General features: G+C 42.8%; 1 protein-coding gene across 1 annotated transcript in view; it reads right to left on the bottom strand.

The window, feature by feature from the left end:
* Window positions 1-18,054, bottom strand: part of CEP126 (centrosomal protein 126) — a 69,811-nt gene that overhangs the window by 32,930 nt on the left and 18,827 nt on the right. The window contains exons 3-5 of the mRNA XM_077298479.1: window positions 14,803-14,948; window positions 13,501-13,618; window positions 9,739-9,940 (exon numbers count right to left, since the gene is read on the bottom strand). Of these exons, the coding sequence (XP_077154594.1) occupies window positions 9,739-9,940; window positions 13,501-13,618; window positions 14,803-14,948 (466 nt within the window). The remainder of the gene's footprint in view (window positions 1-9,738; window positions 9,941-13,500; window positions 13,619-14,802; window positions 14,949-18,054) is intronic.

The following is an 18,054-nucleotide window of genomic DNA, read 5'->3' as shown; positions in this document are numbered from 1 at the left end:
ATTTGTACAAGCTCATCGAAATTGGACAGTAGAAGATTGGAAAAACGTTGCTTGGTCTGATGAGTCTCGATTTCTGCTGCGACATTCGGATGGTAGGGTCAGAATTTGGCGTAAACAACATGAAAGCATGGATCCATCCTGCCTTGTATGGAGCATCTTTGGGATGTGCAGCCGACAAATCTGCGGCAACTGTGTGATGCCATCATGTCAATATGGACCAAAATCTCTGAGGAATGCTTCCAGCACCTTGTTGAATCTATGCCACGAAGAATTGAGGCAGTTCTGAAGGCAAAAGGGGGTCCAACCCGTTACTAGCATGGTGTACCTAATAAAGTGGCCGGTGAGTGTAGTTAAAGCTATTTTTATTAAAAAAGTGTAAAATCCATCCCACTGCGTCAGGGTGCACCCAATCGGGACAGGACCTAACTCTTGTAGTTCTCCTCACCATGTATCAGCAGATGTCCAAATGGATAAGGGCAGAGCAGGGCCCAAGTCCTGACTGTGCAGCCGTCCACACGTGGAAAGCTGTATAAACAAAATGGACAGCCCAAAAAGGGGGAACCACGACCAAGTTTGTACTAAGTACAAAAAACTGATACAAAACCCAAAAAATGAGCCAGAGCACATGTTGGTATGAGTGCTGGATGGGCACCGGCATGGGAGGTCAGTATAGAGAGCTTTTTATTTTAACGGGCGAAGCATTCAGAGTAAGACAACCATTTATGTATTTTAATTAAGAATGTTTGCTAATTTTTTTAAAATACATTTTTCCATGTGACAAGATTTCCTTTAATTAATATAATGATTTTTCATATTGGTCACTAGGGCTAATAGTAGAGTCACATTTCTTCTTTGTAATAGGCAATATCACAGCTCACCTCCCCCCACCTATACAATGACTGATATCACCTCTATATACAGTAGATAACACAGGATCCACCATTCACAATAGGTGATGTCACAGCTCACCTCCTCCTCCTGTACAATGACTGATATCACCTCTATATACAGTAGATAACACAGGATCCACCATTCACAATAGGTGATATCACAGCTCACCTCCTCCTCCTGTACAATGACTGATAACACCTCTATATACAGTAGATAACACAGGATCCACCATTCACAATAGGTGATATCACAGCTCACCTCCTCCTCCTGTACAATGACTGATAACACCTCTATGTACAGTAGATAACACAGGATCCACCATTCACAATAGGTGATGTCACAGCTAACCTCCTCCTCCTGTACAATGACTGATATCACCTCTATATACAGTAGATAACACAGGATCCACCATACACAATAGGTGATGTCACAGCTCACCTCCTCCTCCTGTACAATGACTGATATCACCTCTATATACAGTAGATAACACAGGATCCACCATTCACAATAGGTGATATCACAGCTCACCTCCTCCTCCTGTACAATGACTGATAACACCTCTATATACAGTAGATAACACAGGATCCACCATTCACAATAGGTGATATCACAGCTCACCTCCTCCTCCTGTACAATGACTGATAACACCTCTATGTACAGTAGATAACACAGGATCCACCATTCACAATAGGTGATATCACAGCTCACCTCCTCCTCCTGTACAATGACTGATAACACCTCTATATACAGCAGATAACACAGGATCCACCAATCACAATAGGTGATGTCACAGCTCACCTCCTCCTGTACAATGACTGATAACACCTCTATATACAGTAGATAACACAGGATCCACCAATCACAATAGGTGATATCACAGCTCACCTCCTCCTCCTGTACAATGACTGATAACACCTCTATATACAGTAGATAACACAGGATCCACCAATCACAATAGGTGATATCACAGCTCACCTCCTCCTCCTGTACAATGACTGATCACACCTCTATATACAGTAGATAACACAGAATCCACCATTCACAATAGGTGATATCACAGCTCACCTCCTCCTCCTGTACAATGACTGATAACACCTCTATATACAGTAGATAACACAGGATCCACTATTCACAATAGGTGATGTCACAGCTCACCTCCTCCTCCTGTACAATGACTGATCACACCTCTATATACAGTAGATAACACAGAATACACCATTCACAATAGGTGATATCACAGCTCACCTCCTCCTCCTGTACAATGACTGATAACACCTCTATATACAGTAGATAACACAGGATCCACCATTCACAATAGGTGATATCACAGCTCACCTCCTCCTCCTGTACAATGACTGATAACACCTCTATATACAGTAGATAACACAGGATCCACCATTCACAATAGGTGATATCACAGCTCACCTCCTCCTCCTGTACAATGACTGATAACACCTCTATATACAGTAGATAACACAGGATCCACCAATCACAATAGGTGATATCACAGCTCACCTCCTCCTCCTGTACAATGACTGATAACACCTCTATATACAGTAGATCCACACAGGATCCACCATTCACAATAGGTGATGTCACAGCTCACCTCCTCCTGTACAATGACTGATAACACCTCTATATACAGTAGATAACACAGGATCCACCAATCACAATAGGTGATATCACAGCTCACCTCCTCCTCCTGTACAATGACTGATAACACCTCTATATACAGTAGATAACACAGGATCCACCATTCACAATAGATTATGTCACAGCTCACCACCTCCTCCTCCTGTACAATGACTGATATCACCTCTATATACAGTAGATAACACAGGATCCACTATTCACAATAGGTGATGTCACAGCTCACCTCCTCCTCCTGTACAATGACTGATCACACCTCTATATACAGTAGATAACACAGAATCCACCATTCACAATAGGTGATATCACAGCTCACCTCCTCCTCCTGTACAATGACTGATAACACCTCTATATACAGTAGATAACACAGGATCCACCAATCACAATAGGTGATGTCACAGCTCACCTCCTCCTGTACAATGACTGATAACACCTCTATATACAGTAGATAGCACAGGATCCACCATTCACAATAGGTGATGTCACAGCTTACCTCCTCCTCCTCCCTGCACAGGGATTTTATACTTCCATACAAAGATGTAGGGTGTGGTAAGGCTATAGCTCCTAATGTGCATGTGAAGAACAGGAAGCAGATGTCTTATATTAATCTTAGTGATCAGTGTGAAAATTGTAAGATGTGTTTGTATATAGATGTGAGATGGGAAAAAAAAAAAACACTATAAAAATCCATTTGGCATAAAGTCTTGGTGTAAACACTAGGTGACGAGCTGATGACGGCACATTCCTACAGAAGACCAATGGCTGGAGAATGCCGGGAGGACAGAACAATGAGCCCGGCTGCCTTCCTGCCGGCGGTACTTAGTGCCCTGTAATTGCGGCACACGTGTAATTACACACGATTAGGCGGTATTACTTTATTACCTAACTGGCTTGTTAACCCTTACAGTCCCATGCCTGTGCTGGCTGCATGTCACCATCACTCTTCATCTACCCACAGCACAAGGATTCGCTCGTCTCACCTGACTCACCACTGTTACATGGTGACGCCGTCCACCTAACGCTGTGCACACGTGCTGGGACAGTTTGTAAGAAATATCCAGCAGATATTTTTGTATTTTGATACAACACAACCCCTTTAAGTGCAAGTTAAGGGGGTTGTCCACTTAGACATTAATCGCCTATTCTTAGAATCATCAATGGTCATCAATATTAGATGAGGGTCTGACACCCGGCACCCCAACCAATCCGTTTATAGTTCTGGTCTGGCGGTGGCTAGATGTACATAGTATATGTAGCCGAAATATCACAGCTCCATACACCGTGTAGTGGCTGATATTGGGTACTGCAGCTCAGATAACATTCACTTCAATGGGAGCTAAGCTGTAGTACCCGATAGCGGCCAGTAGAAGGTGTTCGGCTCCGTACATTGTTTACGTCAATGGAGGTGCTGGGTGCCAGACCCCCCCCGACCAGATATCCCCAAGTATAGGCCATCAATAGATAGTGGACACCCCCTACAAAGGGGTGTATAGTATAGTAACCAGTAATGGCTGGGTTACCCGTCGAAATGAGTCCATAAGCCAGCCCCCTTCACAAGCATTACCATTCTGTGCCATTAGAGGGAGCCATCACCCGCGTCACACCCAAGCTGGAGATGGCGCTGCCAGGACTGGTGCCGATGGTGACGTATAGGTGAAGCTTTCCTAATAAAAGTATATAATTAAATTGGATATATTTCAACTTTAGATCCATCTCATGACATTTCCTTCTTTACTGGACGACTTTTTTAATTAAAGGGGGATCCTCAACTCTTGGACTGAGTGGTCTTCTCACTCTGGAGGATCTGTCCTGTATGACACAGACACTATAGCCCGTACAGAGACTTGCAGGGGACCTGGGAAGCATTAGAACAGGAGCAAAGGGGATCTAAAAAGTGAGTATTAAAAAATCTGTGGCTTAGTGAGGAGAAACAGAGTGGTCCGCCCTTTCTGTTACCCGGTCTAAAAGGGTAGAGTAGAACGACTGGCATCTCTCCCCCTTACCCTTTTAGACCGGGTAACAGAACGGGCGGACCACTCTGTTTCTCCTAACTAAGCCACGGTGAATACAGTCTGTAGCGGTCAGCCTGTCTCCTTTGTTGTCGGGATGGTAGGACCATTGTACCGTAACGCAGCGACAATCCGGTACCCGGGGCGGACGGTCCTTTTGGCTCCTGTATTAGAGATTAAACACTGTCTTCAATGTGGAAAGGGTCATGGACATTAGTTGGTGACTCCAGCCAATATGGTGGAAAGAACCTATTGTCCTCCAAAGAAGTTCTGATCTTTTCCCATAACTCCCACCTCGCCAGTTCGCCCACCCATCGGGCAGTTACGGCACACGTTTCTATGATGAGCGCGCCCCTTGATGGCTGACTTCTCGCTGATACATGGCGAAAGTTTACTAAATGGATTAAAGGCATAATTCATCACCTGACATGTGGCGTGGATGAAGGCTCCACAATGTGATTGTATTATGGACGGATTGTAATGGGGGCATGTCGTTATTTGTGACCGGGGTGAAGGATGACGGGGGGCCGGCGGTGACGTCCTTTTGGCGCTCCAGCACTGACGGGACATGTTGGAGCAATACGAGTCCTGAGCTGTTTGTTTTCTCACCGCTCCATGCCTGTATTGTATATGGAGACGCTCAGGGGTCCAGGCGTCAGGCTTCCCCGGGGTCTTTTATGTATTAGTCTTGGTCTCTACGTATCCGATGCAATCCACATGTCAGTGCACGTAAAGGAATATTTCAGGGATAATCCAAAAACATCAGACCTGGCTCCATAAAGGGGATGACCAAAGCAAAATTTTGCGTTAAAGGGCTTGTCTGAGTCATGGACATCATCATCTTCATGGCTCCAATGCCCATCATAATGAAAAAATATCCCGGACTGGACGTAATACTGAAGACTTCAGCCGATTAGCAGCCACCGACTGGCTGCAGTGGCCACGTGCAAAAGTAACATCATGTGAGCTACGATCAGAGGAACGGTGTCGGTTCTGTAGGGAAGTATACCCCCGATTTTATTATACGAAGGCAGCCAACAACCCCTTTAATAGAGGGGACGCCTCTCCTCAGATTCCTGATTTTTTTGGCCAGTGTGGACGGAGGTTAAAAAGAGCACCACTCGCTCTGGAGGACCTGTCCTCACTGATGTGAATGGGTTCCATGTAATACTTAATTCCCCCTGTGGAGGTGCTGCAGGGAAACTGAACACAAAGGGTAAGTTCATACCTTGCTTTTTTGATGCATTTTTTCTATTCTGCATGATAAAAACAGGCTATGGCCAACAAATTGCAGTGAAAATTATGCTTTTTTTTCCTCCTGCAAAACCCATTTTGACCACCAGGGGGGATAAACTGCAGTAAAACAGTAAAAGAATTGACATATAGCGTTTTTTTGTTTTTAAAAATGAACAAGTGAAAAAAAGCAAAGAAAAAAAAAATGTCCAGCATGAATGAGATTTTAGAAGTCTCATTCATTTTGCTGTTAATGGAAAATGCTGTGTTTTTTCCTAAGCACAAAAAAAAACCAGATTAAAGAAAAAAGCTGAACCGTGTGAACCGGCCCTTACTTTCAGGATTCCCTACAGATTACAATCTGTGATCAGCTATTATAGATGGACCATTAGGCTATATTCACACACTGTATTTTTGCAGCGTTCAAAATGCCGTTTATAAACATTTTCACTGTTTTCGCTGCGTATTACTTGTCTACAATACAGGTTTTGTTTTGTTTTTTTTTTAAATGGTTTAAATTCACCAATAACGCTGCAAAAATGCTTGGGTGTGTTTTTTCCTTTTTCGCATTACTTTTTATGGGTGAAAAAACGCTGCAAAAATGATGAATTGACACACAGCAGATTTTTAAAAAAATGCAGTGCCGTCCCTTTATTTTCACGGAGAGCTCACAGGCCCGTAGCGTTGTCATTAAAAAACTACAACTTGTCACACATAAAAAACAAGTCCTCATACGGCTGTGTGGATGGAAAAATAATAATAATAAAAAAAGTTATGGCTCTTAGAGGAAGAGGAGCACAAAAAACATGTAAAAACAAATATTGGTTCTGGGGGAAGAGTTAAAGGGGTTGTCTGGCCTTAGGGTACAAGTCTGCAGTCACTATGTGTCCCTGTGTGACTTCAGACTTGTGATTCCTCACATCGCGCACACTGCGTGCTGTTAGGATTCTCTGGGGTCGGTAATGTGATGCTAGTATGTGATTTGCATACTCCCGGCCACACTCCGACTAGACTGTTTCCAGTCTCGCTAAATACACTTGAATTGAGTGAAGAAACGCTTATCAAATCGGCACGTGACTGCATATATCACTTACAGTCATGGCACCCTTCAAATTGTTCCGGAAAGTGAAGCATTTCTCCCAGAAAATTATTGCAATACACATTTTTTTTTTTTTACTTTTACTTTTTTGTTTATTTCCTTCGTGTTTATTGGAACACAACAAAAAATAAATTAAAAAAAAGGCAAATTGGACATAATTTCACACAAAAGCTCAAAAATAGGCTGGACAAAATTGACGGCACCTTTCCAAAATTGTGGGTAAACAAGTTTGTTCCAAGCATGTGATGGTTGTCCAAACACACCTGTGGCAAGTAACAGGTGTGGGCGATATGAAAATCACATCTGAAACCAGATCAAAAGGGGAGAAGTTGATCCAATCATTGCACTGTGCGCCACTAACTAAGCATGGAGGACAGAAAGAGGAGAAGAGAACTGTCTGAGGTCTTGAGAACCAACATTTTTGTCCAATATCAACAATTTCAAGGTTACAAGTTAATCTCCAGAGATTTTAATGTTCCTTTGTCCACGGTGGGCAACATAATCAAGAAGTGTACAACCCATGGCACTGTAGCTAGTTCCCTTGGACGTCAGAGAAAAATTGATGAAAGGTTGCAATGCAGGATAGTCCGGATGGTGGATAAGAAGCCCCAATTAAGTTCCAAAGGAATTCAAGCTGTCCTGCGGACTCAGGGGGCATCAGTGATAGCGTGAACTATCCGTCCATATGTGAATGAAATTAAACACTATGGCAGGAGAGCCAGGAGGACCCCACTGCTGACACAGAGACATAAAGCTGGACTGTGGTTTGCCAAACGCACGTCAGTAAGCCAAAATCCTCTTGGGAAAGTGTCTTGTGGACAATTGAGACCAAGACAGAACTTTTTGGTAAAGCACATCATTCTACTGTTTACCGAAAACGGAGTGAGGCTACAAAGAAAAGAGCACCTTACCTACAGTGAAATATGGTGGAGGTTCAAAGATGTTTTTGAGTTGTCTTGCTGCCTCTGGGGCTGAGTGCCTTGACTTTATGCAAGGCATCACAAAATCTGAAGATTACCAAAGAATTTTGAGTCGTAATGTAGTGCCCAGAGCTGGATTTGCGTTCTAGGTCATGGGACTTCCAGCAGGACAGTGACCCTAAACATACTGCAAGAAGCCCCAGAAATGGATGGAAACAAAGTGCTGGAAAGTTCTAAAGTTACAGCAATGAGTCCTGATCTAAATCCCATTGATCACCTGTGGAGAGATCTTAAAATTGCTGTTGGGAGAAGGCACCTTCAAATATGAGAGACCTGGAGCAGTTTGCAAAAGAAGAGTGGTCCGAAATTCCAGTTGAGAGGTGTAAGAAGCTTGTTGATGGTTATAGGAAGCGATTGATTGCAGTTATTCCAAAGGGCGTGCAACCAAATATTAAGCTGAGGGCGCCAACAATTTTGTCAGGACCATTTTTGGAGTATTGCGTAAAATTAAGTCCAATTTAACCCCTTTCTCTGTTTTTTTGTGCTATTCCAATACACACAAAGGAAATAAGAATGCGTATAACAAAAATGTGTAATTGCAATAATTTTCTGGGAGAAATACTTTATTTTCTGGAACAATTTCAAGGGTGCCAACACTTTCTGGCCATGACTGTACTTGCGGTTATGCGCACCGCCACCGGAGAATCTTCACAACACAAAGTGTGCGCAATGTAAGGATTCACAAGCCTACAGTCACATATAGTGACTGCAGACTTGTAGCCTAAGGCCGGACAACCACTTTACGTTTGCGCTATAATCTATGGTGTGTGAATGTCCGGAATCGAAGGCGCCTGTACACGGCACAGATACATGGATAGATACCGTGCCTTAGTATCCAAGCGAGAATAATACTGCCACCTAGTGGTGTCATACCAAACTGCTAAGAAATAAGCAAATCACACCTCGTATCTACATATTATACACTAGTGTGAAATGATCAGTGTGACTTACAGATGCTTTGTGCAGGGTGCGGGGGGTCCGCTATAGCTGATACACAAAGTAATAGTAGTGGGGGGGTGCCCAGGACAATGCAGCTCCTGAATATTGAGGAGTCCTATTAACTCTCAGATAATAGGGAGCGCTCAAGTGCTCGGCTTTGAATCTGGGTCCTTGTCCCTACACCCTACATTGTGCAGCCATCAAGCAGGAAAGCCAAGCCCCGCACTCGGTGGTTTTGCAGATATTGAAACGGAGTAACATTGATTGTGCAACCGTTCAAATGGGGGGCACAGGACTCACCACCCATTGTATGGATAGGTGATAAGTTGTGAGTGCAGGACAAAATCCGGAATATTTAGACCTTTTTCCGTTTCCATTATCATTGGGATCTGTCTAGGATTTAAAAAAAAGTTGTCTACTTTTGGGAACAATTATTTTTTTTAAATATTCAAATACATCTATTTGGGGCTAAAAAAATCATTTTCGCAATATGGTTTTATTAAAAAAATTGCACCGTTTTGCTTTTATAGGCTCTTTGTTTTCCGGCACATTCAACTTCGATGTGGTCTGTGGTCGTAAATCAATGAAGAAGAGCTCAGAGCAAGTAGGATAAAGAGTTAAAAATCGTCATAATTGGCTGACTGACAGATTCTCAGTTAACTCATTCTGCAGCCAGCAACAAGGTTGAGAAGAGCGAAATAGTTAATGGAAACCAATTGCAAAAAACGATTTTTTTTTTAGCCCAAAATACATGAAAGTAAGCAAACAAATAAGAATAAATGTCCCAAAAGGTGGAGACGCGGCTGTCGTTTTAGTAATACATTTCCAATAGGAACAACAGAGTGGCGAGGACGCTCCAGAAGACTTTACAATGGACAGGTACAGGTGTATATACAGAACAATCCGGGCTGTTGCCGGCGTGTGACAAGCTGCGCACCTGCAGGTTGCTGAGATGTTGCTCCTCCAGAAGCCGCTGCGCCTCCTCCAGTCGGTGCTGGAAGTAGAGCTGGTTACTGTCTACCTGGACTGCGGACCGCTCCTCAAAGACCCTTTGAAGATCCAATTTTGCAGCAGCTTGTTGCTTTCTGGACCACGTGGAGTGTCCTACCGATGAGACGCTGGACGGTGCATCTGTGGTTCTGAGAAATAAAGACCATTCATGGGTAAAGTTTTTAGAAAACTTATAAAAAAAAAATAAAAAAAAATAGGGACATGTCCTACTCAGTCTCCTTTTGTGGACAGGAGTCGCCTATTCAAGTGAATGGGTCCATGACAAAAAAAATAAAACATCTTGAGGATGTCCACCTGTCACTGACTGGCGATGAGGAGAAACCTCCACTAGTGTGTTGTTTCATATGAGAAAAATGGACGACACGTGGATGGTAAAAATGGACACCTGGGACAAAAATGGATTGCGCACACTGATCACTCTGTTTTTTCACCGCGATGTATGAATGAAGCTCAAGTTTCAGTAGGCAATTTTCATTCCTTCATTCATTTTCAGCTCCCCTGATATACAGTTTGCAGCCTGATCCTAATTTCACATTATTCAATTGTGGGATCATCTCTGCCAGTAATATAGGCTGGATGTGTAAGGTCTGTGGATGTGACGTCTGTGTATAAGTAAGGTGCTGAGATCTTTCATTAGCTCAGCTTCTATCCTGCATTTATATATTTCACTCACTTATATAGCGCCATTAATTGCTTTGCACTTTACAGACACAATCATCACTGTCCCCATTGAGACTCACTATTTAGATTCCCTATCAGTATGTCTTTTCAGTGAGGTAGGAAACCAGAGAACCTGGAGGAAACCCACAAACACGGGGAGAACATATGAACTTCTTAAATGTGTTGTCCTTGGAGGGATTTGAACCCAGGTCTCCAGCGCTGCAAAGCACCAGTGCTAAACATTGAACCACCGCACTGCCTCTATTTCCTCTTCATTTGCTTTCCTCCTTTTCTACAGCCTTTTCTACGCCCTGCCTGATGCTGTACATGCTTTCTTCCCTCTCCATACTATGTATATCTGTGTACAACACCCTCCTAGCTGCTAACTTCAACACTGAGAAAAGGCATCAGATCATGAAGTAAGTGTTCTGATGAATTTGTATCTTTTTGCAAAATATTTAGACGTGAGAGTCCTCAGTGGTTGATACCTTTTAATGGTTAACTGAGAAAATGGTAACAAATTGCAAGCTTTCGAGGCTACACAGGTCTCTTCAGCAGGCATAGAGTGTCTGTGAATCATGAAGAGACCTGTGCAGTCTTGAAAGCTTGCAATTTGTTACCATCTTTTCAGTTAGCCATTAAAAGGTATCAACCACTGAGGACTCTCAATTCTAAATATTTTTCTACTGGCTAACAAGGTACAAAGATATTTATCTTTTCTGTATCTTTTTGCAGAGCAAACAGGTAGATGACAGACTTCTACACAGTCTGCAGAAGCAAAATGGTTGTACAATTTTTTTAAATAAAGAATATTTGCTTTGAGCTTAGGAACCCTCAAAAAAAAAAAAAAAACTGTGTCACAGAATACAAAGTCTTTAAATAAAAATCGTGTCAAATATGATACTGTATGAAGAACTATATAAAAGGCAGAACTAATAAATACTCCAGAAATAATAAGGAATAAATGAGAAAAGTGTTACGACAATTTAGAATGGAAAAATCTGACATAGATAGATAAATGATAGATAGATAGATAGATAGATAGATAGATAGATAGATAGATAGATAGATAGATAGATAGATAGATACATACAGGTGCTTCTCACTAAATTAGAATATCATCCAAAAGTTAATTTATTTCAGTTCTTCAATGTAAAAAGTGAAACTCATATATTGTATGGAGTCATTACACACAGAGTGATCTATTTCCAGTGATTATTTCTGTTAATGTTGATGATTATGGCTTACAGTCAATCAAAACACGAAAGTCATTATCTCAGTAAATTAGAATAATTAAGAAAACACCTACAAAGGCTTCCTAAGCATTTAAAAAGTCCCTTAGTCTGTTTTAGTAGCTCCACAATCATGGGGAAGACTGCTGACCTGACAGATGTCCAGAAGGCAGTAATTGACACACTCCACAAGGAGGGTAAGTCACAAAAGGTCATTGCTAAAGAAGCTGGCTGTTCACAGAGTGCTGTATCCAAGTATATTAATGGAAAGTTGAGTGGAAGGAAAAAGTGTGGTAGAAAAAGGTGCACGAGCAACCGGGATAACCGCAGCCTTGAAAGGATTATTAAGAAAAGACCATTCAAAAATTTGAGTGAGATTCACAAGGCGTGGACTGCTGCTGGAGTCATTGCTTCAAGAGCCACCACACACAGACGTATCCAGGACATGGGCTACAAGTGTCGCATTCCTTGTGTAAAGCCACTCAAGACCAAAAGACAACGCCAGAAGCATCTTACCTGTGACAAGGAGAAAACGAAATGGACTGTTGCTCAGTGGGCCGAGGTGTTGTTTTCAGATGAAAGTAAATTTTGCATTTCATTTGGAAATCAAGGTCCCAGATTCTGGAGGAAGAGTGGAGAGGCCACAATCCAAGCTGCTGGAGGTCTAGTGTGAAGTTTCCACAATCAGTGATGGTTTGGGGAGCTATGTCATCTGCTGGTGTAGGTCCTCTGTGTTTTATGAAGACCAAAGTCAGTGCAGTTGTCTACCAGGAAATTTTAGAGCACTTCATGCTTCCCTCTGCCGACAAGCTTTTTGGAGATAAAAATGTCATTCTCCAGCAGGACTTGGCACCTGTCCACACGGCCAAAAGTACCAATACCTGGTTTACAAACAACAGTATCACTGTGCTTGATTGGTAGCAAACTCGCCGAGTATACTTGTTGCTCGGGTTTTCCCGGGCACGCTCGGGTGGTCTCCGAGTATTTGTGACTGCTCGGAGATTTAGTTTTTCTTGCCACAGCTGCATGATTTACAGCTACTAGCCAGCCTGAGTAGATGTGGGGGTTGCCTGGTTGCTAGGGAATCCTTGGAGACCACCCGAGCGTGCTCTGGAAAACCTGAGCAACAAGAATACTCGCTCATCACTAATAGAGAATCTATGTGGTATTGTCAAGAGGAAGATGAGAGACACCAGACCCAACAATGCAGACGAGCTGAAGGCTGCTATCAAAGCAACCTGGGCTTCCATAACACCTCAGCAGTGCCACAGGCTGATCGCCTCCATGCCACTCCGCACTGATGCAGTAGTTGATGCAAAACGAGCCCCGACCAAGTATTGAGTGCATTTACTGAATATACATTTCAGTAGGCCAACATTCCGGATTTTAAAATCATTTTTCAAGCTGGTGTTATAAAGTATTCTAATATACTGAGATAATGACTTTTGGGTTTTCATTGGCTGTGAGCCATAATCATCAATATTAACAGAAACAAACACTTGAAATAAATCACTCTGGTTGTAATGATTCTATATAATATATCAGTTTCACTTTTTGTATTGAAGAACTGAAATAAAAACATTTTTTTGATGATATTCTAACTTAAGTGAGAAGTACCTGTAGATAATAGTTAGATGGATGGATGTAAGATACATATATAGATGTAAAAAAGATAAAAATCCAAATGAGGGCAGATCAATTCAAATAAGAAGTTATCCAGCATTTGCATTATTAGTGGCGGCCCAGCCCCGTATACATACATACACAATACATATATAAGCACATATATAACGTACCTTGTGCTGTTAGGGCTCCGGTGATTGGAGAAGTAGTAATATGTGGAGGGAACGGATCCTTGTATTTGTTCAAGTGCATTTTCAAGACTTGGCGTGGGCCTTTTGTGAATGGTATACGCTGTAAAATAAATGGATAAAATGAGCGATAATCACACAGACATATTCCCATTGGGGCTTATGAATTCAATACAGTGGGTGCGGCAGCGCAGAACCCCTTCTAGTGTGGGTGTTAGCTGTGAAACCGGAGATGTCTTACTTCACAGCTGGGTGTTCCCCTCCGTTCACAGCCTGTCAGCCTGAGCATCACTGCTGGATGGTGTTTCCCTTTAAGAAAGTGCTGCCCATACATTGCACCTACAGCTCCATACAACAGACATGTTCCTGTGTGTGGAAACGTCACTGTACGATGTAAGCAGATTGAGGATGTATGGATCAAGTAAGGGATTGAGCTCACTCCATACTGGGTACTGTCATACAGCTGGCTTCTGCTTGTAACAACAACAACTAGAGCTGGCAGCGATCTGACCAAGCTTCGATTGCTGCTGTGGTATTTAACTGGTGTAATCTGTGTGACATAGCGATCGCAGGATGCTGCTGGGTTACCATGCCAGCTGTAGGCCGGCTGAATACTCTCATGGCAGCCGTCTTTGTGCATCTACGAATCCCATCTGGTGACTGCAGCATTGCAGTAAATAGAACAAGCAATGATACGGGTGGCAGCTTCAAGTCCCCAGGGTGAAGGGGGGTGTAAAAAAATATATATATATTTAAAAAAATAATAAATAAGTAAATAAAAGCCTGAATCCCCCTTTCTGCCAAGAGAGAAATAAATAGATAAAAAAAACCTTTATTATTACTACAAAAGTCTAATCTACCAAAATATACAATTATCGCCTTAGATGGAAAAATAAAAAAACTGTCAGGTCTCAGAATATGACGACAGCATTATTATTATTTTATTTATTTATTTATTTATTTCTTTTACAAATTTTGGAATTTTTTTTAACCACTAAAAAAGAGACATATTAAAAAAAAATAAGACTATACAAGTTTGGCATCACTATGACCGTACTAACCTGGAGAATAACACTGTCTGGTTATTTTTACCGCATAACGAACGCAGTAAAAATACAATCCAAAATTAAACGGTGCTTTATTTGTTCACCATTTGATCTCACTAGGATTTTTTTGTGTGCAGTAAATGAATGGAGTCATTCTAAACTACGACAACAAAGTGCAAAAAAAAATAGTGACAGCGGAAAGCAAATTCTCAGAAATCGAGAAGTGAGAGTAGTCACTGACCAGGTCTCCTGCGCTGTGACGGAGGGAGGTGAGCTCGCTGGAACTTTTCTGTAGCTTCTTGATGCTTTAATTTTCTTTGATGCAGAATTTCATCCCGGAACTTCTGCTCCTTTTGATCTTCTTCTCGTTGTTTTACCTCGAGTGCTCTAATCATATAAAAAAAATATACCGGTATATGCACGGTAATAAAAAGTCTACTAATGAATCAGCACAACAATCGTCTATAAAAAAAAAAAACCCAAAAAACTACAATCAGAAACATAGTAATAAATTAACGCAAGACCAGATAGTAAAATGCAACATTACACACTGGCAGATTAATTCAGAAGGACGCTGTCTCGGCTCGTCTAGGACTATAAAGTATGCGGTTCACACCCTGTTCGCAGCTCACATTGTTGTAAACACCTTGTAAAATTTCAAAAAAAGCCCTAGATAAAATGTGGCGTAAATTGACAGAGGTGTCTCCGGGGTGACATTCCAGCTCACGTCGCCGGCAGAGGTACAATGACAGATAGGAGGGTGGTGCCGTGTAGCGAAATACATGAATGGTCGCTATGGGCAAAGAAAAAAATAAATAATAACACAGGAGAATCTTACCTTCGGAAATAATGGCCACGGATCGCCTCTGCAACTGACGAGTCGGTACTGGAGCAGCAGCACGGCGCGGAGGATCATTAATTGTCATGTTCTTGGAGAACGTACAGTACTCACAGGTTATATCATCACAATGTAGACACGTGCGCGGTACAGACAGACACGACTGTCTGGGCGTCTGCCAGCACCGGCCTCCTTCTATACAAGGCATGCCAACAACAGCGGGTGATAGACACAGCCCAGCACACAGCGATAGCGCCACCACTCCCTATTGTACCCAGCATTGCCTTCTTCAGGTCACTCGTTGATGGGCCTCGCTCACTCTGTTGTCCTTCCATGGGGCACATTTGGCAGGTAATAACCACTGTATAGTTCAGGCCAGCAGTGCAGTCATGCCACGGTCCAAACTGTCAATCATCTGGGACACACCACCCCCCAGAAGGCAGAGGAACGCTGCACTCCTGAAGAGAATTCATGAGACTAAGCCTTCACGGGGAACCAGACAGTGGAAAAGTCATCAAATCCAGGAGACCATCCAAGCAGCAGCACTGGAGGTGTGTGTGTGGGGAGGGCGCACAACGGCAGTAAGTATGGCTTTTTTTTTAGATATTTTATAGACATAGAGATGCTGGAGAAGGGTGCTATCAATAACATGGATGGCAAGAAGAACAAACAAATTGTAACAACTCAAGCAAGACACGTCACTTGAAGCAAAGATCACCAAGCTATGACTTGCTTACTTTGGACATATTATACGACGAAAGCAATCATTGGAGAAGGACATCATGGAATAAAGGCAATAACTGGAGAAGGACATCATGGGAAAGAGGCAAAAATTGGAGAAGGACGTCATGGAATAGAGGCAGTCACTGATGAAGGACATCATGGAATAGAGGCAATCACTGGAGAAGGACATCATGGAATAGAGGCAATCACTGAAGAAGGACATGATGGAATAGAGGCAATCACTGGAGAAGGACATGACGGAATAGAGGCAATCACTGGAGAAGGACATCATGGAATAGAGGCAATCACTGGAGAAGGACATCATGGAATAGAGGCAATCACTGGAGAAGGACATCATGGAATAGAGGCAGTCACTGATGAAGGACATCATGGAATAGAGGCAATCACTGGAGAAGGACATCATGGAATAGAGGCAATCACTGAAGAAGGACATGATGGAATAGAGGCAATCACTGGAGAAGGACATCATGGAATAGAGGCAATCACTGGAGAAGGACATCATGGAATAGAGGTAATCACTGGAGAAGGACATGACGGAATAGAGGCAATCACTGGAGAAGGCCATGACGGAATAGAGGCAATCACTGGAGAAGGACATCATGGAATAGAGGCAATCACTGGAGAAGGAAAGGACATCATGGAATAGAGGCAATCATTGGAGAAGGACATCATGGAATAGAGGCAATCACTGAAGAAGGACATGATGGAATAGAGGCAATCACTGAAGAAGGACATGATGGAATAGAGGCAATCACTGGAGAAGGACATCATGGAATAGAGGCAATTACTGGAGAAGGACATCATGGAATAGAGGCAATCACTGGAGAAGGACATCATGGAATAGAGGCAATCACTGGAGAAGGACATCATGGAATAGAGGCAATCACTGGAGAAGGACATCATGGAATAGAAGAAACAAAGCGAAGAGGAAGACCAGCAATCGATGGCTTGATCCTATCAATATACCATAGGTCCACCAAGGTCTTCACCAATCTAGGCTTGCACAAGATCGGTCTCCCTACAGAGCGTTCATCCATCAAGTTGCCATGTCTCGAGATTGAACCAAAGGACGATAAATAATAATAATAATAGACATAGCTTTCCCATGAGAACTTTTAAGGGAACCTGACAGCTGATACATGACACCCAAACCACGAGCAGCATGTATCAGACACCCGCAGCCCGATTCCAGCCATATATGTGTACCTCTAAAACGCTGTGGCCGATGGATGTAGCAGGCCTCTCCCTGTGTGCTTGTATAGGGAGAGACTTGTCACTCCAGGGCAGGAGACGGGGAGAAGCCGCTGGGGACCTGACTGTCCTATTAGTCTCCTTTGTGGCTATTAAACCATGTTTCCCACTGAAATCCTGCAGCATTTCAGAGTTAAACATATATGGCTGAAATCGTGTAGCTGGTGTGATACATTGTGCCTGTGGATCGGCCATACCTATAAAGCAAAAAAAAGGCATCCTTACTGCCCTCATGAGCCCCCCACACCTCCGGTGCTGCCCTTTCAACAGTCTCCTGGAACGGAGGATGTCCCAACCATTAGTCAATTGACCCTGCAGCCAATCAGTGGCCTCACTGGTTCGGTCACTGGTGGTCGTCTCGCCATCCCCTCTGGTCCAGCGGAGACAGCTCGGGGGTGGGGAATGGGTGCAGATAATGGTAGTAAGGACAGCTTTATATTCTTATAGGAATGGCTTCCCACTGGAAGACTCCAGTAATGTTATGGCTGATAGATGTACTGGACGTTGAGAGGAGATCTTTTTAGTAAGTCTTCAGCTCCTAAGTAAAAGTTTGGATATGATGCATAGAGCAAAAATCTCGAAATTTGGTCCAACCTCCAGCTGATTCCCTGCTTTGGTGAATAATCTAATGTGGTAACACTCTGGCACCATGAACGTGCC

The sequence above is a fragment of the Ranitomeya variabilis genome, chromosome 3, assembly GCF_051348905.1.
Source record: "Ranitomeya variabilis isolate aRanVar5 chromosome 3, aRanVar5.hap1, whole genome shotgun sequence".
Taxonomy (NCBI): domain Eukaryota; kingdom Metazoa; phylum Chordata; class Amphibia; order Anura; family Dendrobatidae; genus Ranitomeya; species Ranitomeya variabilis.
The sequence above is the reverse complement of the archived record's forward strand: the minus strand, read 5'-3'. Positions and strand labels throughout refer to the sequence as shown.